Source organism: Schistocerca serialis, chromosome 3 (assembly GCF_023864345.2).
Source record: "Schistocerca serialis cubense isolate TAMUIC-IGC-003099 chromosome 3, iqSchSeri2.2, whole genome shotgun sequence".
Classification (NCBI taxonomy): domain Eukaryota; kingdom Metazoa; phylum Arthropoda; class Insecta; order Orthoptera; family Acrididae; genus Schistocerca; species Schistocerca serialis.
Window position 1 is genome coordinate 885,728,355 of NC_064640.1, and position 25,116 is coordinate 885,753,470.

At 43.6% G+C, this 25,116-nt stretch overlaps 1 protein-coding gene across 1 annotated transcript in view; it reads right to left on the reverse strand.

Annotated features, from left to right (window-relative positions):
* Positions 1-9,118: 9,118 nt before the first annotated feature.
* LOC126471119 (uncharacterized) overlaps positions 9,119-25,116 on the reverse strand; it is a 115,190-nt gene continuing 99,192 nt past the window's right edge. The window contains exons 3-4 of the mRNA XM_050099201.1: positions 19,406-21,943; positions 9,119-11,393 (exon numbers count right to left, since the gene is read on the reverse strand). Coding sequence (XP_049955158.1) covers positions 11,168-11,393; positions 19,406-21,943 — 2,764 coding nt within the window. The 3' untranslated portion in view covers positions 9,119-11,167. The remainder of the gene's footprint in view (positions 11,394-19,405; positions 21,944-25,116) is intronic.

Here is a 25,116-nt window from a genome sequence, read left to right on the forward strand (position 1 = left end):
ATCTGGTACGGATCCCACACTGATGAGCAATACTCAAGTATAGGTCGAACGAGTGTTTTGTAAGCCACCTCCTTTGTTGATGGACTACATTTTCTAAGCACTCTCCCAATGAATCTCAACCTGGTACCCGCCTTACCAACAATTGATTTTATATGATCATTCCACTTCAAATCGTTCCGCACGCATACTCCCAGATATTTTACAGAAGTAACTGCTACCAGTGTTTGTTCCGCTATCATATAATCATACAATAAAGAATCCTTCTTTCTATGTATTCGCAATACATTACATTTGTCTATGTTAAGGGTCAGTTGCCACTCCTTGCACCAAGTGCCTATCCGCTGCAGATCTTCCTGCATTTCGCTACAATTTTCTAATGCTGCAACTTCTCTGTATACTACGGCATCATCCGCGAAAAGCCGCATGGAACTTCCGACACTATCTACCAGGTCATTTATATATATTGTGAAAAGCAATGGTCCCATAACACTCCCCTGTGGCACGCCAGAGGTTACTTTAACGTCTGTAGACGTCTCTCCATTGATAACAACATGCTGTGTTCTGTTTGCTAAAAACTCTTCAATCCAGCCACACAGCTGGTCTGATATTCCGTAGGCTCTTACTTTGTTTATCAGGCGACAGTGCGGAACTGTATCGAACGCCTTCCGGAAGTCAAGAAAAATAGCAGCCTTTATTTTTTATTACAGTCTATAGAGTTCAGTGAAATGAACTAAAACAAGATAACTTAGTTCAATTCATTGATTAGTATGGATTGTAGAAGAAAACCAAACCTCTGTCCTATTGTATATAGAGGAGGGCTTTTCAGGAAGACACAAATGTAATAGAAGCCAACGTTATCATCTGACGATGGGCTCAGGACCGAAAATAGCAATGGTGTAATAAAATCATTTCAAGCAAATGTGTGGCTAGTTGCAGTATTTCCTACAGCGTAATCTATGAAAACAGCTGCGGTGTTCTCCAACCAAAATGGATAAAAGAATACACGCAATTACCTACGTGTAAAACGCCACACTCGAATGGGTTGCAGCATTTAAGTTGAAAGTAAAACACCAGTATTAACGCATTAGACACGTCTGTGGAACGACAGAGTGAACATCCATCATATCACGTAGGAGAGTCCCAACCTATTATCAGGTTCGCATCATCACGTTACGTATAGACTTGTCAACGAAGAAAGTTACTGGACGTGTGTACCCGAGTCAAAATGATGTAGTGTGGACATGCAAATGGATCCAACTGACAGGTAGTGTTAAAAAGTTACACAGCACAGGCCGTCCTGGTTCGAGAGGTGCAAAAGATTATCGATATTCACCGACGTTTGAACGAAAGGAACCGTGGGCTGAGTGCTCTGTTGCTAATTTCGGCGTTCGAAGAGGCTACAGGACGTCATGCATCACATAAAACTGTTAGAAGTCGATTGCATGATGCTTATCTCCATTCCTAACGACTGTGTCGAGCATCACTTCAAACACCACAGAACCGTGGACATCACTATAGATGGGCCAGAAATTATGCAGAATGGTCGCCAAAGGATTGTCGTCGGATGTTGCTTACGCACGAAACACAAATCTGTTGTACCCTGACAATCTCAGACAATGTGTTGGGAAACAACCCGATAATGTCGTATGCCTCCAACATGTACACTTCTGGAAATGGAAAAAAGAACACATTGACACCGGTGTGTCAGACCCACCATACTTGCTCCGGACACTGCGAGAGGGCTGTACAAGCAATGATCACACGCACGGCACAGCGGACACACCAGGAACCGCGGTGTTGGCCGTCAAATGACGCTAGCTGCGCAGCATTTGTGCACCGCCGCCGTCGGTGTCAGCCAGTTTGCCGTGGCATACTGAGCTCCATCGCAGTCTTTAACACTGGTAGCATGCCGCGACAGCGTGGACGTGAACCGTATGTGCAGTTGACGGACTTTGAGCGAGGGCGTATAGTGGGCATGCGGGAGGCCGGGTGGACGTACCGCCGAATTGCTCAACACGTGGGGCGTGAGGTCTCCACAGTACATCGATGTTGTCGCCAGTGGTCGGCGGAACGTGCACGTGCCCGTCGACCTGGGACCGGACCGCAGCGACGCACGGATGCACGCCAAGACCGTACGATCCTACGCAGTGCCGTAGGGGACTGCACCGCCACTTGCCAGCAAATTAGGGACACTGTTGCTCCTGGGGTATCGGCGAGGACCATTCGCAACCGTCTCCATGAAGCTGGGCTACGGTCCCGCACACCGTTAGGCCGTCTTCCGCTCACGCCCCAACATCGTGCAGCCCGCCTCCAGTGGTGTCGCGACAGGCGTGAATGGAGGGACGAATGGAGACGTGTCGTCTTCAGCGATGAGAGTCGCTTCTGCCTTGGTGCCAATGATGGTCGTATGCGTGTTTGGCGCCGTGCAGGTGAGCGCCACAATCAGGACTGTATACGACCGAGGCACACAGGGCAAACACCCGGCATCATGGTGTGGGGAGCGATCTCCTACACTGGCCGTACACCACTGGTGATCGTCGAGGGGACACTGAATAGTGCACGGTACATCCAAACCGTCATCGAACCCATCGTTCTACCATTCCTACACCGGCAAGGGAACTTGCTGTTCCAACAGGACAATGCACGTCCGCATGTATCCCGTGCCACCCAACGTGCTCTAGAAGGTGTAAGTCAACTACCCTGGCCAGCAAGATCTCCGGATCTGTCCCCCATTGAGCATGTTTGGGACTGGATGAAGCGTCGTCTCACGCGGTCTGCACGTCCAGCACGAACGCTGGTCCAACTGAGGCGCCAGGTGGAAATGGCATGGCAAGCCGTTCCACAGGACTACATCCAGCATCTCTACGATCGTCTCCATGGGAGAACAGCAGCCTGCATTGCTGCGAAAGGTGGATATACACTGTACTAGTGCCGACATTGTGCATGCTCTGTTGCCTGTGTCTATGTGCCTGTGATTCTGTCAGTATGATCATGTGATGTATCTGACCTCAGGAATGTGTCAATAAAGTTTCCCCTTCCTGGGACAATGAATTCACGGTGTTCTTATTTCGATTTCCAGGAGTGTACAACAAGGTGGTGATGGATTAATGCTCTGAGATGGCATCCCATGGGGTGACGGTACACCTCTCGTGGTTGTTGAGAGCAGTCTCAGTGCTCTTCGGTACAGGGACGGGATACTGCAGCCAACAGCGGGACCGTGTCGCCAACATTTTGGTGACAATTTAATCTTGATGGATGATAAGTCTAGCGTTCATCGTACTGTTTTCGTGAACGGGTTCCTTCAGTATGCTAGGAACGAGTCGCCTGCTTGTTCGCTGGAAATGAACCTGTCCGAACAAGTGTGGTATCGATTCAAAGGACCTGTTTTTGGACGTCGCCAACGACGACGTACTCAGCGCGTCTTACGCAGAACTGCTATTGAAGAGCGGGACAAGTGGGAGCAGTGCTGGCTTGATTATCTCATCAGTGGTATGCTACGACGTATTCAAGCCTTCATCAGGGCAAGGAGACGTTCCACCATGTATTGCTCAAGAGTACTGTGATCAAAGCTCCATGGAAAACAGACGATTTTGTCGTTAGTTTTCTTTAGGAGGGGTGGTGGGCTGAACACATTGCAAAAGAATATATGCGTATGCCTCAGAGCCAGTTTTTGTTTCTAGTGGAAGAATTTCGAAACTCAGGGGTGATGCAAAATTTTTTTTGATGAGTGTAGATTACACCTTACTGAAGATCACAGCGGGAAGTTCGAGTTCCTACTGCTGGCTGCAAGGCTCGATCGCTTGTAATTCGACAACACATCTGGTTGTATGCAACAGCCAATGGCATTTTCCCGGTCTGTTCGAGCACTTTCCATTGTTTCTAATTAATTCAACTGCACTAAGGCGTTCCTGCATTAATGACTGACCAACTTACACATTTCAGAGATGCTACATGATGATAGAAAATAATTTTGACGAAGCAATGCATCGCCTCATCTGGCCCGAAATAAAATCTTGTACTGAACATGGATGGTTTGTTAAACATCAGCACTTGACAATTATTCTTCGCCAACTACTGTGAAATGACGAGCCCATATGCGTAAGTGAGCGAAACTGCCTACCTTCAGTACGTAACCTTCACAGTACCTACTTTAATGTGAGTCAGCATATCATGGTCGAGTTTCTAATTATTGTAATCAGCATAGAACGAGGAAATCATAACGAAATAAAGTTTCCATGAAGTGTGACTGGACTAGAACTTATTGATCACATGCGGTGCAGTCGGTTTTCAGATTGTTGTCAGACACATAAGTGTGCAACAGGCATGTCTGAGACTTCCAATAAGTGGAATAAGTACTATATTAAACCTTATCACACTATCAAGTTTCTGAATTTCATCAGGAATCTTTCTTTTCATATCTAAAGGCAATATTTTTACCGCCTGATGACCCCTCTTACAGCTTCAGTTCTACCAGCATCTGTCACCTACTTTGTTCCATTAGTGGTAGCCCAGCAAAAATTTTAGGACAGCGAACGTGATATTTGGACACTTGAACGGAGCTACTGACATAGCGGAAGCTGTGACTGTAGGTAGTGGGGGTACATAATAGGGCCCCAGGTAAAATATCGGTATATCGATACTTCTCCAAAAAATATCGATATACGCAGGCGAAATTTCATTCTGCCATACATCGATATCAAAAAGGCAATGTCGAGGACAGATTTTTCTTTTATATTATATATTTTTGCAACGTTCGGTAAATATTTGAAATTGTTCTTTTGAAATTGTTGTAGAACATAATTTCACTTTCACTGGGTGAAGGAGTCTTACTATTTTTTGAGATTTCAACACGCCCAGTCTTTTCTCTTTGACTGTGTGAAGCAAGTATAAGTGACATAAAGAAGAAGTCTGACCGCGCTTGGGGTGGCGATGTGAGTGGAATAACAAGATTTAACAATTTTTAATGCAACTAGTGTGCTATTTCTTCACATCGGCGTTTTTCAAAAACAGTTGCTGAAACTGACGAATAAAAATCTAAATCACAAGACTGGTCTTTGCAGTGGGCGGCGACGCGTGAGGGCAAATTCTGACGTAATCGGCGCACGGTACTACCAACAGAAACATCCACATTAAACTTCATCACACAATTTTGACACTACCACTGCTAGGTAACTGGCGTTGCAGAAATGAAAAAACGAGGAAGTCGACATGAAGTGTTCCGGACAAATCCGATATGAGACGAAATCGAACGACGGACACATCAGACACTTTTTACTGTACCGCTTACAAGAAGTTACCATTGTTAGCAAAGTGGTTATCACTAAGCGTGAACATGCATCCCTTTCCTTTCAGTTCTTGTTCTAAGGGGGACAGACAGGCTGCTAGCTCGGAAATGTACATAAATTCTAATAACAAATTAGTACTTAAATATACAGCTCTAAAACCGGCAGCATATTTACAATGTGCAGCAGATATTTTTATAGGCCGGTACGTCGATAGTTTATTCGTCGATAAATCGATACATCGATTCTTATTTAGATACAACGTGGGCGCATAATGATATTTTAAATATCGATTTATCGCATTCCACATCTTTTTAAAAATATCAACAGTCCTAATGCATGGTATTTAAAGGCAGCAAAGTACTTCTCTTTCCAAACTTTAGTTCATAAATTCTGATTTTCCTTAACGTTCACAGCTGATTGCAAGATTGTGATTAGGGCACGAAACAAAAGTCTTGTTCAGCTAACAGTAAATTTACTTCAAAAGCACCAGCACTGTTTCCCAAGAAGATCTATCCTGCAAACACTTCATTTAGAAACATCGAACGTGCATCGGTGTTTTGAGACTTTTGCAAAGCATTTTTCATGTAAGTTACAGGCACCTAGAACAAGTCATGAAGATAATGGGTTTAGGGGAAAACTATAATAAACGTAATGAGGAATATTATAAGGGTACCCGCCCGGATAGCACCGCGCATGAACACACCGCTTCCGGGATTCGGAGAGGTGCGCGGGCCTTAGATCGAATCCGCTCAATTAACGTCGAGGGCCGGTATGCCGGACAGCCCGGATGTGGTTTTTAGGCGGTTTCCCACATCCGACAAGGAGTATAACGTGCTGGTGTCCACGTCGCGCCCAACATACGCGATTCGTATACATTTGGAAAACGTTGTCACACTTTTACGCAGACAGGTGGAGTACACAAATTGTATCACGGAAGGCGGGGGTGGGGGGGGGGGGGTTTCAGTGGGGGTGACAGGACGATTGGAAGGGCATTAGGCCACTCTCTAACACTAACGTTGTCACATCGAGAAGAATATGCCAGACAAATAGTAAGGACTCGGGATAAGGCCAGGGAAAAGAAGAAAGGAGAAATGTGATAAGGGGAATGACAGAAAAAATCATGTTGATAGACAGATTACAAAAGACCTGAAGATACCATCTGGAGGTCCACAAAAAAGCCCACTGTAGTTCGTGCTGTCTGTTATTTTTGTGGATCCTATTCTAAGACGGGTAAGTGTAAAGTTGACAAGTATAGCACTAGAAAGAAAGCCCATGACTATCATGAGGTACGTTAAGGACGAAGGAGCTATAGTAATACGTGAAATGAACATGAAACTTCTAGAAACTAATGTAAAACATATGAATTTGTATACTGGGGAAGCCTCATTTTGAATGCGCGAGGACTGAAAGGAAGCCGGCCAGTGTGGCCGAGCGGTTCTAGGTGCTTCAGTCTGGAACCGCGCTGCTGCTACGGTGGCAGGTTCGAATCCTGCCTTGGGCATGGATGTGTGTGATGTCCTTAGGTTAGTTAGGTTTAAGTAGTTCTAAGGTCTAGGGGACTGATGACCTCAGATGTTAAGTCCCATAGTGCTCAGAGCCATTTGAACCATTTTTGACTGAAAGGAAAGGACATGGTTTGGGCTACATTGAGAATCAACGCTTCACGTTAGCAGTTGCTCTTGATGTATGTCCGCTGTAGTAGTGAATAGGAGAGATGTAACGACAAAAGCTAAATGAACTTCAGTAGAGAATAAACGGAAAAAATACTGATACAAATGTGGAGTATGCGGCTGGTCCCTTGCGGAGGTTCGAGTCCTCCGTCGGGCATGGGTGTGTGTTTTTGTCCTTAGGAGAATTTAGGTTAAGTAGTGTGTAAGCTTAGGGATTGATGACCTTAGCAGTTAAGTCCCATAAGATATCACACACATTTGAACATTGATACAAAAGAGCGAAACTGACTCATAAATACATTAATGTTATCGGAGGTATAGTAGATCGCACATATATTGCCTTTGCCCTAAATAATAGAGAAAAATCAGCTGCCTATTGTCAACATATCGCAAGCTGAAATGCTTAAAATTAAGGTTAAACAGTAGCAAGAGTACCTAAAATGGTGGACTGGATTAAAACTGATAACTTTTTAATCAGATGGACACTTTAAATTTTGTCAGTGAGAGCTGTCATCACTCCTACGTATTTAAAAGCGATAAGGCCAGGAAACCTACAACTGTTACTGACGTAGGAAAAATAAATGTAGAACCGAAATACGTAAAGGAAGGCTTCTAGACGAAAAAGATCTTAACAACACACTAACTAATTAGTGAAAAACGGAAAGGAGGGACACGAAACAACATTGATGAAAAGTATCCTAATACAAATTGGGCGTCAATATGGAGAACCATAATCAGTAGAACTCACACAGTAGACATCGAAGTAGTGTAAAAAAAAAATCCAATCCGGTAAGGCCAGAAGCAAGCTACTACCTGCAAATAAAAAGCAACTCAGTCAGTAGGCTAATGAGAGAATTTCTATCCTACGTCATGAACAAACGCGGTGCCAATTTCTTACACCATTAATGAGTAAACGCAAATTGCAAGTACAAAGACATATTTTTGGCAATAAATTACACTTACTGTTCTCACAATGTAGGAATTGGTTAATAATATGAGACAAAAGCTTAGGATCTCGTGTAAGGGAACTAAACCGTATGGGGAAAAAGAATTCACGAGGCCTCAAGAAAACTGTTCCTCGAATCTTAAATTAAGGGCATAATAAACGATCGGCTTTTGGTAGGTTTGAATATCACATTTAATTGGAAATTTTAAGCTTGATTTCATTGAAAAATATATTTACTAACGAAAGGAAGGATTTGGATGCCATCGAAAGAGGAAGTTATATATTTAATTACATCTTTTAGTTGTTTGATTTATTTAACTTTAGTTATTCATTCAGTATTACACAAGAGGAGAATGCATGTTCTGAATTACCAGTAAGGACTTGGATAGACCCCACCATTCCAGGGACACTGCCAAATCTCTCTAAAGGAGAGAAAGAAGAAAAATAAAATGGAACAGATAAACGACTGTAAGAAACAACTGGGAAAGAAGCCACACACACACTATATATATAAGGAAAGAGAAAAAACCGGCAGCTGTCAGTAAGAGCATTGTTCACCTAAGGTAAGGTTCTGTGTTCGATTCTTGGCCCAGCGTGCAGTTTTAGTATGTTAGGCTATTTCAAAATAATGCAAACTTCACTACAAAGTGAAACATTTATTCTACATTAGTTTTATCTACAAAGATGGAACCTATAAACTTTCTCTAGATGTACCTTAAACTAGTATGACGTCTTCACAGTCCCCTTCCCTTAGGTATGATATCATACAGTCCATTCGGGGTTCAAATTTTTTGCCACTGTAGGCATGTAAATGGCATTTCTTTGATGGAGAGAGTTCCATCATATGTCATCGGTCATGGTTCTAATTAAGAAGCTATGTTCTTGATCAAATATAGACATGATCCGGTTAATTTATTCGGATCTAAACAGGGAAAATAAGTTTCGGAATGTTGTTAGTGATATTTTTTCACTACGGAAGACACAGCCTCCAAGCAACAATTCAAGACGCAATCGTTCTTGATATGCAAACATGACTTTTACATAATGATGAATTTATGTGTTCTCCTCCTACCATGCAAAATAGATGGATGTGTACTTTAAAGAGTTGAACAGCGTAGCGCTAAGAGAGTAACATCGTTACGGTGCAGCTGTACTTATGCATGTGAAAGTTAGAAATGTATTTAAAACTAGCAACCTTCTTCACCAGAAATAATCTGTGATATGCACACATCTTTATTAAGCACTCTTTCCAACACACAATAATGTTACATATTACGTGATTTCTTTCTACAAAGTGAGTATACACAGGTACTGCCTGAACTTAATCAGGACGAGACATAAAATAAACATTCAAAAACACAGGAACTCGACAACAAAAATTAAAATATTGTATATTAATCCCAAATATTCGTTTAAACATACATAATTCTTCGTATTAAGAGCCGCATTTCACACACCTGAAGTCCGTTTAATTCACTGGACGCTGCCCATGAACATTACAAGGCATAAGAGAAGATACCGCATATTACTTATGAAAAGTGAAAAGTTTAGGGCAAGATAGCTTTGTAGACCTTAAGCACAAAAGAAACACGCATTTCATTGAACCACTGAAAATAATCTTCTAGTTTCCAAAAATCCACATATGCGTAAGTAGCTTCCCACGTTTCAGGCATGTTATTCGCAAAATATTCCTTGTACACCGACTCTTGTTCATAAAACATAAAATCATATATACATAACTCGAAAGCACAACGAGTAAGTAGTTAATTTGACAACATTCGTCCTTGTTAAAAAAAAAGGCATGTGCAGCAACATTCACGCATCTAAATACTTAAACGATATCATTCATCCTTCTATTGTTTTTCACGATATTGCCACGTGTCCCGCCAGAGAGAAAAATACTCTAACTACAACGAACACGCAATACTGCACCATTTTTCCCTACCCTCTTCTCATATACATCTGTAAAATTTCCACAACACGGGAAATTGAAACCTTACGTCGTAGGTTATCACTTTTTCCACACTATGGAAGTATTGGAATCATTTCAAGTAGGAATAGGCCAGAAAACCACTTCAAAATTTAAAAGCATAAAACTTGTCAATTTCAGTGAACTAAGGTTTTTGTTTTCTTGAAGTGCATCACATTCGCCTTTGACTGTGGAAATTATTTATTTGCAATTGCAATTTCGGCCTTTGGGGCATTTTCAAGTGCTACTGCAAAAGATTATGCTTCAGCAGATGTCAGACTTTGAAATCCTCCGACATGCACACATGTCATCGTCAAAAATGAGCCTTTTCACTGCAGAAATACAGTAACATCAAACGAGTGCGAATCTCTGTACATTGTGAAATGAGTAACTTACGTGAAATATTACCAGTGCTAACATTCTTTACATAAATCGCCACAAATCAGTATTCCAACACACTGTTTACATGTGAATCTTTTGCAGTACTACTTGAAAATATCCAAACCCTGAAACTGCAGTTGTGAAATAAATAATTTCTGCAGCCAACCGTGAATGTGATGACCTTTAAAGAGTTCTTCATGACTGTGAGCCCAGATCGTGAGAAGTTAATCAAGATTTCTGTGTTAGCGTCAATTTTTGAGTCATGAAGAAAATTGGCTAATAGTCTGCAACGTTACAAATTAAAATGCGTTACAGAGACATTCCAGGAAAACGTAGTTTGACGAAAAATATCAATTAGAAAACCTATCAGTTTACCTCCATCCTTGAGCTACTCGGAACCAGTGGTTAAGAGTTGTTGAACCCACAACGTGAAGTTGCGTTCCGATCATAGATTCCAAATGTGAGTCAAGTAAAACGTGTCAGTCATTGGGAATGTATACGTTTCCCTTACTACGAAACAAACTTCAGGAATTGAAAGCACGAAAGTATCAAAACCGGCGAATGGCAGACCACGAAATGTTCCCGCACCAATGTCTGAGCTCCGCAGCACCGCTTACCCATCTGTGAAACTAGTCCATTTGATCTTAACCAGTTCTTTTTTTTTTCATTCAATGTAGCAAAAGTTCCTGTGTCTACACCTGCGACTTTCAAATATAGAACAGCTTGTTGGCTGCGTCACTGTAGTAGAGACAGCACTAATGCCAGAGACGAGCGGAAAGTTTTCCCCACTCTAGATGATTATCGCTGAAATGATGAGATTTACAATTTTGTATCCGAAGACCGTACGACAAATTTAGTGTCAAACGAGATTCTGTTGGGGTGAGACTCGGCTCCAGTGTCAGCGAGTAGTGTGAGCTCAGGACCTGTCGGCGGGCAGCGGTCGGCGGCCACGCACCCTGCGCGCGGCCGAGTAGGCTTCGGCGTCGTAGTCCTGTCCGGAGTAGCCGTCACCCGGGGGATGCTGCTGGCGAGCCCTCAGCCGCGACCGTGCGTGGTACGGCCTTCGGCCGCGCGTAGCCGGCGGCGGCGCCACTGTCGCTGGCTCTTCGACCACTATGGGCGCCGCGGCAACCTCGGCGAACCTGCCAAACATTGGTTTATGTAACAATCAGCTTCGAAACTGCAAAGAGCATCTATTAGGAAAGAAAGGAACTTATATACCGGGTGATCAAAAAGTCAGTATAAATTTGAAAACTGAATAAATCACGGAATAATGTAGATAGGTAGGTACAAATTGACATTCACGCTTGGAATGACATGGGCTTTTATTAGAACTAAAAAAATAAAAAAGTTCAAAAAATGTCCGACAGATGGCGCTTCATCTGATCAGAATAACAATAATTAGCAAAACAAAGTAAGACAATGCAAAGGTGATGTTCTCTACAGGAAATGCTCAATATGTCCACCTTCATTCCTCAACAATAGCTGTAGTCGAGGAATAATGTGAACAGCACTGTAAAGCATGTCTGGAGTTACGGTGAGGCATTGGCGTGGATGTTGTCTTTCAGCATCCCTAGAGATGTCGGTCGATCACGATACACTTGCGACTTCAGGTAACCCCAAAGCCAATAATCGCACGGACTGAGGTCTGGGGACCTGGGAGGCCAAGCCTGACGAAAGTGGCGGCTGAGCATACGATCATCACCAAACGACGCGCGCAAGAGATCTTTCACGCGTCTAGCGATATGGGATAGAACGCCACCCTGCATAAACATCGTACGTTCCAGCAGGTGTTTATCAGCCAGGCTGGGGATGATGCGATTCTGTCAACGGACCTTTACCCGTTTGAATCCCCTTCCTATGGCGATAGCATCGTAACTCTGAACTAGCGCATTCCCCAGTCTGATAATACAGTTTCACTAAAAGCGCCTTTTCAGGTAACGTTAACATACTGACTTTTTTATCAGCCGGTACATAACCCTACGTTAGCTGAACAGCTACTGATTGCCAACCAAGCTCCGAAAAAATTGGAAGACACAGTTGTTCTTCATAGAGAAATCAAAGGGCGCAGGATGGACCTTTGGGAAGAATTAGAGATCTATAAACATCTTGAGCGCAAATACGGGAATTTACTAAAAGACCAGCTGCAGCTTGGCTGTGGACAATTTTTCGATACTTTCAACCCTATACTGTTCGCAAAAAAATCTTCATACGACGGACCGTAGCCTTTACGAGTGGTTCATTTCCACAAAATTTTACAGGGGGGTCCTAAAAACTGTATCCACTGTTTAAAAGTCCATAACTGGCAAACTAATTGACGGAGTTGTCTCATCTTTGGTAGTGTAATAGTTTGTAGTTCCGGAAATCGCCACACAAGCGTTGTATTGCGTTGTTTTATTTCGTCAGATGACAGTCGCCAGATAGTCAGTGTTTTGTTCTTAGTTGCACCTAGTTACTCGTGTAAACATGGCTGGCGCAAGCCTTACATTCGATGTTGTCTTTGTGGTATTTTAAGTACGAAATCATTAATGAGGTTCAACGGCAATGGCGAAATGAGTATCAAACAGAGCCACCGACACGTTTAACGATTCGTCGCATTCGAGACAAATTTGAAGCCGAAGGCTGTGTTAAAGATGTACACAAACAACGATCTGGACGACCTGCAACAGTAAAAAGACCAGCTAACTCCCGTCGTGTGTTACAACAATTCACTCGCTCACCACAGAAGTCTGTGAGACAGTGTGCCCGTGAAACTGGTGTGAGTCGCTCAAGTGTTCGGCGAATTTTGAAGACTGCAAAGTGGAAGTGCTACATCCCACGATTATTACACGCAATGAACGAGGACGATCCAGATCGTAGAATGGAGTACTGCGAGTGGTTTACTAACATGGTGCACAACGATGAAGAGTTTGCAGAGATGACTGTGTGGTCTGACGAGGCACAGTTCAAACTCAATGGTACAGTAAATCGCCACAATTGCATCTACTGGGCCACCGAAAATCCGAACGTCCATATAGACAAAGCCGTGAATTTGCCAGTAGTAAATGTGTGGTGTGGGTTGTCTTACTGCGGCTTGATTGGGCCATTCTTCTTTGACGGCACAGTTACCGGTGAGGTGTACCTTCAGAAGCTTCAGACATCCATTTTACCTGCCATCCGAGACTTGTATGGAGACAGAAGAGTTTACTTTCAACAAGATGGTGCCCCAGCCCATTACCAAAGTCGTGTTATGGCGTATCTCGACGAAAATCTACCTGGAAGATGGATAGGCCGTTGAGGTGCTGTGGAGTATCCCCCACGTTCCCCAGACCTTACTCCCCTGGACTTCTACCTGTGGGGAACACTAAAGGACGACGTTTATCGACAAAAGCCACGCACATTGGATGAACTTCGAGAATCCATCGAACATTCATATGCAAATATCCAACTGAACACGTTGCAGTCAGTAGTTCGTGCTGCAGTTCGGCGGCATCGTTTGTGTGTGGATGTTAATGGTGACCATTCTGAACACCTACAGTGATATCTTTAAGTTGGACTTTAAGCTACACTTTCACCAAAAATGAGACAACTCCGTCAATTAGTTTGCAAGTTATGGACGTTTAAACAGTGGATACATTTTTTGGACCCCCTCTGTATTATAAAATTTTTGTGCATATGTATTCGTTTTCAAGTTAATATTGTACTGGGATATTGATGCCACCCACTTTTGTTATGTTTGCCACTCTTCAGATACCTATAAATTTTTGCTTTTTACTCACTTTACGTTTAATAGCGTGCTTACGCACTGGCAGTTTTGCTTCCAATATGATGATGTACTGGAGGTGATATTAATTTCATTTCTGTCAATATGCTTGTAATAACGTACTTATACATAGATATCACTATTTCCGTATGATAATGTACTGACAGTCCTATAAGGATCTTAACTTATGCCAGTATATTTTATGTATTTGTCTTTTTAACATCTTATTCTATACTAGTTGATATGCATGGTATATTTGTATTGGTAAATTCAATGTGCTTACGCTTATTGGCTGTTTAGACCGCCAAGTGTACATGTTTATCGGTGCATGTGCCTCAGGAATTGCTTTACTTACATCCACGCTTTCCGCTCTCCCTCAGTCGGCATGTATCTACTAACATGGCTTATTATTCTAAGTAATTGTTTTTACTGATGTGACAAGCCGTTGATACCAGGGACCTCAGTTTTTAAATATGACATACAGAACGTTGCCCATAAATGTCATGTGGAGACAGATTTTACTGGGGAAATTGCTAATGTGAAGTTGTAAGTACTACTTGCCCTATTGTGATCGTTACCATATTGTTTGTGATAGTCCTACACCTACTGTAGGGAGTACCTTCTGCTAGACAAGTAATACTGTTCCATGGCGTTTTCATTATAAGCTATTGCATTGTATGCAGGTCTGTCCTTCTGAAGAAGACGGGTTTAGATCCGTCGAAACAGTGGTCAAGTTTATTTGAAAGCCACCATTTCCTCAGCTGGTTGGTTATCTTTTATTCACGCTGTTCTGTAACCGTTGCTGTAGTGCAGCCATGTCCAAAATATTATAGCTTACGCTGATCGTTCTATACGAGGGTACTCGCTATCTTAATTATTACCTAGAAAAAATAAAATTACGCCATTAATTTTTGCAAGTGAAACTTGAGATTCTCCCACCATATAAAATATTAAAAGAACTTAACGGAAATGGCCGGCCGGAGTGGCCGTGCGGTTCTAGGCGCTACAGTCTGGAGCCGAGCGACCGCTACGGTCGTAGGTTCGAATCCTGCCTCGGGCATGGATGTGTGTGACGTCATTAGGTTAGTTAGGTTTAATTAGTTCTAAGTTCTAGGCGACTGATGACCTCAGAAGTTAAGTCGCATAGTGCTCAGAGCCCTTTTATCGGCAATGCACCTGGTGGCGTCTTCGATAGCAGCCGATATTTCTACAGGTCCACACCCCACCATTTACAAGGTACAAATGCAATGAGAAAGCTATTTGTAAGGAAATTTAAAACCTCGGTGCGCAGGGCATATGCCGAAAGGCAACACACACGTCCACCTCGGTAGCTGCAGGGTCATCGCGGCAGATCGCTAACGGAAGTTGCCTGAGCTCGATTTCCGGCCGGGTGGGAGATTTTCTCTGCTCGGGAACTGGGTGTTGTGTTGTCCTTCGTACCACCATAATCAACACGAAAGTCGCCTGCATGGTATCGCGTGACAAGTCTAAGCCTATGTAACTTCCCGCCAGGTTAATTTGACACTCATTAATATCCTTAATCGTAGAAGCACCCTGTCGCATCGTCTTTCCTCTATCGAGATGGCTATATGGGTGCGTATCGAAAAAAAAGAAAGTCGGAAGTTGATGTAGGTCATGTTTGGCTGTGTGGTGGCGCTAGTATTTACAGTGTGAGTGTGTGTGTGTGTGTGTGTGTGTGTGTGTGTGTGTGTGTGTGTGTGTGTTGTTTTTTGGTATACGTCCTGCATACCGAGGTTTTAAGTGTCCTTGCATAGCGCTCTCTCGTTGCATTTGTGCTTTGTAAACGGCAGGGTGTGCACCTGTTAAAATTTCTGCGGTTATCGAAGACGTGACCCGGCTGCTTCGCCGTAAATCGTTTGAACTTTTTCTGTTTGTTTATAGGTACACGCCTGCATTTATGGTGCACATTGAAATCTCTGCACCACATTACCGTAATGGTCGCTAGAAGATCCAAAACAAAATGGCGCAGCCCGCTGATAAAGTGGAAAATCGTGCAATACGGTAATTAATTTTTTTGCATTTGAAGGGGAACAATCTCGCAACAATCCATGCTGGTTTGGTGGAAATGTATGTAATAATACACCGTTATATGACATAAAAGTTAGTAGGCCCAGATATTTTCATTGTGATCAAACAAGTCTGAATGACGCAGAACGAAGTGGCAGACCGCCTCTCCATAAAGAATCGACAATAGCAAAAGAAGTGGAGCCACTCGTAATGCAGTCCAGGCGATACTGGAAAAAGTGAAAATCGATCAGGCATCACAATATATATATTACTTTCTACCTCAAATTGTGTGTTGACAACATATTTAACACATTTCATCGCTAAATAAATGCCCTGTGAGATAGTGGTTGGCATTCCGAAACACTGCTATTTTTTACTGATGTGCTAAAGTCATTAGCGAATTCAATATTCCGAGATCCACAGTATCAACAGTGAGCCGAGGATACCAGATTTCAGGTATTACCACTCTCCACGGACAATGCAGTGGTGACTGCCTTCACTTAACGACCGAGAGCAGTGGCGTTTGCATATAGAATTTTCAGTGCTAACAGACAAGTAACACAGTGTCAAATAACTGCAGAAATCAATGTGGGATGTACGACGACCATAGGCATATCCGTGAGGACAGTGCAGCGAAATTTCTCGTCAATGGGCTATAGCAGCAGACTTCCGGCATTTGCTAATAGCAGGATATCGCCTGCAGCGCCTCTCCTGGGCTCGTGACCATATGGGCTGGGCCCTAGACTACTGGAAAACCATACCCTGGTCAGATGAATCAAGATTCCAGTTGCTAAGAGCTGATGGTAGGGTTCGAGTGTGGCGCAGACCTCACGAAGCCACGGACCGAAGTTGTCAACAAGCCATGTGCAAGTTGGTGGTGTGGGCTATGTTTACATGGTCCGGACCAGCTCCTCTGGTTAAGCTGAACTGATCATTGACTGGAAATGGATATTTTCGGCTACTTTGTGATCATTTCAGCCATTCGTGGGCTTCATGTTCCCAAATAACCGTGTAATATCATCGGGCCACAGTTGTTTACCATTGGTTTGAAGAACAGTGTGGACAATTCAAAAAATGGTTCAAATGGCTCTGAGCACTATGGGACTCAACTGCTGAGGTCATTAGTCCCCTAGAACTTAGAACTAGTTAAACCTAACTAACCTAAGGACATCACAAACATCCATGCCCGAGGCAGGATTCGAACATGCGACCGTAGCGGTCTTGCGGTTCCAGACTGCAGCGCCTTTAACCGCACGGCCACTTCGGCCGGCTGTGGACAATTCGAGAGAGTTATTTCGCCACCCAGATCGACCGACATGAATCCTATCGAACATTTACAGGACATAATCGAGAGGTCATTTTGTGCACAACATCGTGCACTGGCAACACGTTCGGAATTATGGATGGCTATAGAGGCAGCATGGCTCAGTACTTCTGCAGAGGTTTTCGAACGATTTGAGACTATGCTACGTCGCGTTGCTGCACTATCCCGGTCAGAAGAAGGAATCCCGCGACTTTTGTCAACTCAGTCTATAGAAGACATTAATTTAAGTATTTCGGAATACTAACAACTGTTTCACAGAGTATTTATTCAGCGATGAGTCCATTTGACGTTGAAAGTATATATATGTTATTGTTGTTGTGGTCTTCAGTCCAGAGACTGGTTTGATGCAGCTCTCCATGCTACTCTATCCTGTGCAAGCTTCTTCATCTCCCAGTACCTACTGCTACCTACATCCTTCTGAATCTGTTTAGTGTATTCATCTCTTGGTCTCCCTCTACGATTTTTACCCTCCACGCTGCCCTCCAATACTAAATTGATGATCCCTTGATGCCTCAGAATATGCCCTACCAACCGATCCCTTCTTCTAGTAAGTTGTGCGACAAATTTATCTTCTCTCCAATTCTATTCAATACCTACTGATTAGTTTTGTGATCTACCCATCTAATCTTCAGCATTCTTCTGTAACACCACATTTCTAAAGTTTCTGTTCTCTTCTTGTCCAAACAATTTATCGTCCACGTTTCACTTCCAAACATGACTACACTCCATACAAATACTTTCAGAAACGACTTCCTGACACTTAAATCTATACTCGATGTTAGCAAATTTCTCTTATCCAGAAACGCTTTCCTTGCCATTACCTGTCTACATTTTATATCCTCTCTACTTCGACCATCATGAGTTATTTTGCTCCCCAAATATCAAAGCTCCTTTACTACTTTAAGCGTCTCATTTCCTAATCTAAGTCTCGCAGCATCACCCGATTTAATTCAACTACATTCCACTATCCTAGTTTTGCTTTTGTTGATGTTCATCTTAGATCCTATTTTCAAGACACAGAAAGAAAAGTCATCTGCACTACTCATGGCGAACCTGTCGCAGTTAGACCTAGAGTTGTAAAGCTCTTTTAAAACTTACGAGTGGAGATAAAATGTCTGACAGTGGTTCAAATGGCTCTGAGCACTATGGGACTTAACTTCTGAGGTCATCAGTCCCCTAGAACTTAGACATAGTTAAACCTAACTAACCTAAAGACATCACACACATCCATGCCAGAGGCAGGATTAGAACCTGCTACCGTAGCGGTAGCGCGGTTCCAGACTGTAGCGCCTCGAACCGCTCGGCCACACTGGCCGGTTTTGGCAGTGGGTTACAGGGCAAAAAAACGTTTTATGAACATTACAAAGCTGTTTAACCACAGTTGCAGTACCCCCGTCCGGATCTGATACATTAAACATATTGTTTTTTTTTTTCAGTGGAATGTTTCCAATTTTTTTTCAATCGAGAATTTTACACTTCATGACTGACTGAAATATGGAACTCGTAGCTAACAAAACAAAACAAAACCAAGCAATTCATTGTTACTAAAATATAATTAAATGCGTTCAAAATATCAACGCTTGGCAACAAAAAGGAATGCAACGAAAAGATTTAAATCAGTCGACAGAAAATTTCTGAAAGTTTTAACTATGTCTTAAAGATCTTTGTCATGGCAGCCCGCCGGCCGCGGTGGCCGAGCGGTACTAGGCACTTCAGTCTGGAACCGCGCGACTGCTACGGTCGCAGGTTCGAACCCTGCCTCGGGTATGGATATGTGTGATGTCCTTAGGTAAGTTAGGTTTAAGTAGCTCTAAGTTCTAGGGGACTGATGACCTCAGATGTTAAGTCCCATAGTGCTTAGAGCCCCCCCCCCCCCATGGCAGCCCTTTGTGATATGAAAATATTTTTTCATAGTTTATTGTCACCTAGTAATCTACTACGAACTGAATGTTAAATAGCAAAGTAAATAGACAGTTTAATGTGTTTTTCATTTTTCAATCTAAAGTTGTTTGACAAACTGGAGATAGAAGGTTTTTGCAACGATTGGAATGACATGTTACCTGTAGTCCAGTTCCGGCCTCTGTTGCTGTTCTTGGTCCTGTTCTAAGAACTGCTGCTGGTCGTAGCGGTTCTGCTGCTGTTGCTGCTGGTGTTGCTGCTGTTCCTGCTGCTGCACCAGTTGCTGTTGCTGCTGGAACCGCCGGGGCGCGCTAGCCTGCGTGCGCTGCTGGGCTCGAAGATGTTCCTGCACCGCTTGGTAAGGGTCTTTCAGGGCCGCCACTGTAGCTGGTGCGGCCGTCGTCGCTGCCACGTACTGCACAGGTGCTGGGGCAGCTTCCGGCACTACGGGCTGTGGGTTGTAGGTAGGCCGCTGTTGCTGCAGAGTCTGAGCGTCGTGGTATATCTGCCGTCCTTTCAGATCTTCCTGAAAAATAATCTGAGGTGTTTCTATCTCCTGATAGGCAGAACTTGCTGTCGTCGGTTCTTGGTAGACAGGACGGACTGTAGTAAGCTCTTGGTACGTGGGTTGTGCTGTCGGACTTTCCTGGTAAACTGGAGCCTGGGTTACAATTTCTTGGTAGACAGGACGCTGTGTTCTCGTGTCTTCGTACACGGGCCTACCAGCTGTAGGGGACGGGCTAGGGAAGGAACTGAGATACTCGTCTTGCAGCCTCGTAGCCGGAGCAGCGCTGTGTGGCCTCTGCGGCCTTTGTGGCCGTTGTATCCTGCGTGATTTGCTTCTTTCCTGACCCACTGACTGAGCAGGAGGTGTCGGCGTTGCATACGACCTTTGTCTCTTAGTGGAGGTTAACTGCTGCTGTGGCTGATAGTACACGGGGTTGGGAGCAGGGGTGTCACTCTCTGCCACTGGAGCTACTTTGAAACCGGCGTCAACAAGAGCCTGGAGCTCGGAGTGGGTGAGAGGACGCTGCCCGTCAGGTGTGGGCAGACGCACGACAGGTAGAGAGTTTCCTCCTTCGGGCTCAGCAGGTTGTCCGTTGTCGAGTGCAGCTGTCGGTCGTTGAGATCTTTGTCTTCCCGAGGCTGTCGATTCGAAGACAGACGATTGAGAGGGTTGAGTAGTCTGTTCGAAGTACGAAGGACGTGCGGTGGACTGATAGATGGTCCTAGTTTCTGGCGCTTGGCCGAGAAGAGAGTTGATCACTTCCTCGTCGTGGATCGGAGGGGGAGTCGTAATGCGCTGACGAGTGCGCGAGAAAGCCTGCGGCCGCCTCGCCTGGTGAGGGCGAGTCGTTTCACGCAAATACTGCTCCGGTGCCGGTCTGCGTGTTTGCTGCAACACGGGTATCTGCGTCTGGGAGTCTTGCTGCTGCTCGTACTCCTGATAGGACTGTGGCTCCCTAACCACAGCCTGTTGTTCCACCTGCTGTACGGGTCTGTACCTCTGGGACTCCCTGAGAGCCGCCTGCTGCTGTGCCTCTCGCAGTGCAGCTTGCTGCTGAGCCTCTCGCAGTGCTGCCTGCTGCTGTGCCTCCTGCTGTGCAGCCTGTTGCTGAGCCTCTCGTAGTGCGGCCTGTTGCTGAGCCTCTCGCAGAGCAGCTTGCTGCTGTGCCTCTCTCAGGGCAGCTTGCTGTTGCGCCTCCCTGAGAGCAGCTTGTTGCTGTGCCTCTCTCAGCGCAGCTTGTTGCTGTGCCTCTCTCAGCGCAGCTTGTTGCTGTGCCTCTCGGAGTGCCGCCTGTTGCCGGTCGGCTTGCTGTACAGCGGTGTGTTGCTGGGCCGACTGCTGTCGAGCGGCTTGGAGGACGGCCTGTTGGTCTTCGACACTCTGGTAGACTATCTGTGGCTGCTGAGCTTGCCTCAGAGCAGCCTGCTGGCGCTGTTCAGCAAGGCCAGCATGAGACTGTTGTATAGCCACTTGTTGGACAGCCTGCTGGGGAGCCAGTTGCTGAAGCTGCTGCTGCTGTAGCTGTTGTTGTTGCTGCTGCTGCTGTTGTAGCAGCTGCTGCTGCTGTTGCTCCTGAGCCTGCTGTCGCTGGGACAGAGCCAGGAATTGTGCCACTTGTGCACCCTCATACTGTGTCTGTGTAGGCGTCGGAGTTGCCACTATCAGCTGCTGAACGGCTGCGTTCGGATCCTCACCGGCCAACGAGGCCCTCAGTCGTGCTTCGTGCACACTGTGGGCTCTGGAGGGTGTCAGCTGCTGAGGAACGAGAGCGACTGAGCGTGGTGATGTAGCAACCACCAGTTGCTGCTGTGGCAGGGCCTGTGCCTGGGTCAGAACGTGTTGCTGCAGCTGTTGCTGAGTCAACAGCTGCTGCTGTGGCTGAGGTTGGGGTTGCAGCTGTGCTTGTGCTTGAGCTTGAGCTTGGGCTTGAGCTTGAGCTTGAGCTTGAGCTTGAGCTTGAGCTTGAGCTTGAGCTTGAGCTTGTGCCTGTGCTTGTGCTTGTGCTTGCGCCTGTGCTTGTGCTTCAGTTTGTGCAGAGTAGTATTGGGCGGCGATTGTGGGCTCTGCAGCCACCAGCTGTAGCCTGGCTTGTGGGCTCGGTTGAGCCTGAGGCTGTGGTTGCACCTGTGCCTGCTGCTGAGCTTGGTGTGCTTGTGCAGCTGTATACTGCACAGCATTTGCTTCAGGAGTTCTGTGCACAAAACAGAAGAAATCACACATTAAAAATGCTTATTATCACACCAGGTTACAAAATAAAATAAATATTAACAGATACCTCACTGTAAACAAAAAGTAAACTACTAATTGGCTGCGAATTTAGGCTGGTGATTAGAGATTGTAAAATTCGTCAACATTTAACAGTTCGAATAAAATACTGTTTCTCAATTAGAGATTAAACCAAATATCTGATAACGTCTGCTGCAGTTTTGCGGGTTCTGCACATTAGATATTTTTATTTCAAGAATATTTGGAACTCTTCTTTACTACCCAGTATTCGAAGATTTTGGAAACAGAAAATTAGGTACAAAATAAACAGTTCTGCAGCACTGGGTAAACACAAAAGCAATACGTGTCTGACAGAGACAACGGCTTACACAGTGACAATGAAACTATGCTCTCGAATATTAACTGTACAGACTGAGGAAAAAATAGCTTTGACAATGGGTAAGTGCGTTCTACACCGTATTTAATGACCATTTTTCAGCATTTTGATAGTGTAAATACGAAAACATTCGCTATGAAATCAGCACGTTTAAAAAATAGCATGAAATATAAAACAAACTGGAACATTAGGCAACGTCTTAAAAGTGATGAGGTCAAATATTATAGATAAATTTCAAGTCTATTCACAAATTTTCCCCAATATGTAACTGGAAATGGACATTTAAAAACCTAAATCTTGAATGCAGCTTCATGTTTTCAAAACACACACGCACTTTTTGAAGTGGTTGCTGTAAATAAACAATGGAAGACGCCATACTGTGATCGCTTCCCATATTCATTAGATGCAAAAACTCACACTATTCGAATAAGTTAGTATTTTGAAGTACATCACTTATTTAGAAACATGGAACTGTAATTTAATTCATAAACATACGTTTACTAACACGGCCAAATTATTTTCTCTATGATGCTCACTGGAGATCCCATTAACGTCAAACTACACTTTATTTTCAAGTTATCACTTCTGTAACTGCACAAACAAATTGGAGCGTTGCTTCATATTAGATTTATCGATTATTTGTATTTAATATCATTTTGTACCCTAATTTATACATTAACATAAACATCCAGATATTATCACGACAATAGACAATGAAAAATACTTTGGGGAGCAATTTCACAATCCTTTCCATCAATGTGGGCCAGTGACATACAATTAATACTCGAGCTCTCAATGTGGCCAAGAAGAACCTTTTTAAGTAAAGTCAGGATAGCAATGTTATCAGAGCGAGAGACCCAGCTCAAACTGGAAAACTCAGACTGTACACGACTTTGGCCTTGCTTGAGTAGCTATGCTGGTAGCAGCATTTCAGATGTGTGACTCTAGTAATATTTGAACAATACTGATTCTTTCTCTGATCTATACTCATCCCAGTCTTTTTCCATCAGAGTTCCAGTGCAAGTTTGCTAACAAAACTGCACAAGGCAAACAAGCTCTTAATGAACCATGACCTTCCGTAAAGTAAAACGACAACACTGACTTTTCGAAAGGGAGCTCGGAAACAATAAGACCTTGGCCGTAGCTGAAGCCAAACCTGCACAGGTAACATTCACTTCAATAACTTTAATTTTAAACTGGTCTGGAATACTTACACGAGATACCGGGTTCAGCATTATTTTAAACTAAAAATATGACATTGAGTTTAAATTAATTTTTTGTCTTAGGGTATTTGTCTGAATAACACACACATTCTTACAAACATTACCAAAATAATTGATTATACTACTTTTGTATAACTCAGGCATTCTTCAGGTGGTGATACATGATCTAAACTATTCGGTGTATCGTATTGTTGAAGGTGAACTGCAAGCAGTTTTGTAAGTGTTTTTGGAGTGAAAACCTCAGTAACTTTGTCGGAATTGTCTACTTCAAAAAATAGTTTGTAGTGAGCTGCTTTAGCAGCGATGAGTCTTTAAGAGCTGAGACACTACAATTTGGTTCGTTTTATGTTCGTTATTACTCCATGTCCCAATATTAGTGACGTTATCGAAGATGATCAGAACTTTGCGGAAACCCAAGAGACGAAAACATGTGGTATGTGTAAGAGTACTTTAGGAAGCTACAATGTCAGTACTTACTAAAAGCAGAAAGTGAGAAACAAAAGATATCCGACTTTAAGAGAAATTCACATCCAAATCGTAACGTTTAGATAACTCCTCATTTTATTCTTCTGTTTCGAATGTTCACCTACCCATAGTTATTACCATTGAGTTCCTTTTGAGATTTTGCAAGATAGGATCTCACTTAGAGCGGTTTGTGAAGTACACTGTATACTTAGATGCAAGAAACCATCCTCACATTCGCCGGCAATGATTACATTTCTCGACTCTTCGCTGTATGAAATTCCAGTATAGAGCTGAGACCTCTTTAACGTTGTCACCTTTACTTCTTACAAGACAAGTTTCCTTTCTTTTATATACTGATATCGATTCACTAAGTCAGTTCCTACTTTCCTTTAAATCACTGCTAATTACTCTAGCCATTTCCACATGAATAACTTTTATTATTTTCGCTTAGAATGGCAGGTTCATAAGTCATTTCTTTTGATAGCTTTCAGCGACTGAATATAGTTTTAAGGTCAGATTGTCTTGAGAGCAAAAATGTGTGTCCAGTTGTTTCAGTAAGGTTAGAAATTTGTGTGAAACATAAGAGTACACCGTCGGAACTGAATAAACTGGTCACACACACTGTGGAAGAAGGGTGAGGCGCTAGGCTATACTCATCTACATCTACATCTACACGGATTCTCTGAAAATCCCACTTAATTGCCTGGCAGGGGATTCATCGAACCACCTTCACAATAATTCTCTATTATTTCATCTCGAACAGCTAGCGGGAAAAACGAACACCTATATCTTTCTGTCTGAGTTCTAATTTCCCTTATTTTATTATGATGATCGTTTCTCCCTACGTAGGTCGGCGTCAACAAAATATTTTTACGTTAGCAGGAGAAAGCTGTGATTGAAATTCTGTGAGAAGATTCCGCCGCAACGAGAAACGCCTTTGTTTTAATGGTTTCCATTCCTAATCCTGAATCATGTCCGTGACATTCTCTCCCCTATTTCGCGATAATACAAAACGTGGTGCTCTTCGATGAACTTTCTCCATGTACTCCGTTAATCCTATCTGGTAAGGATCCA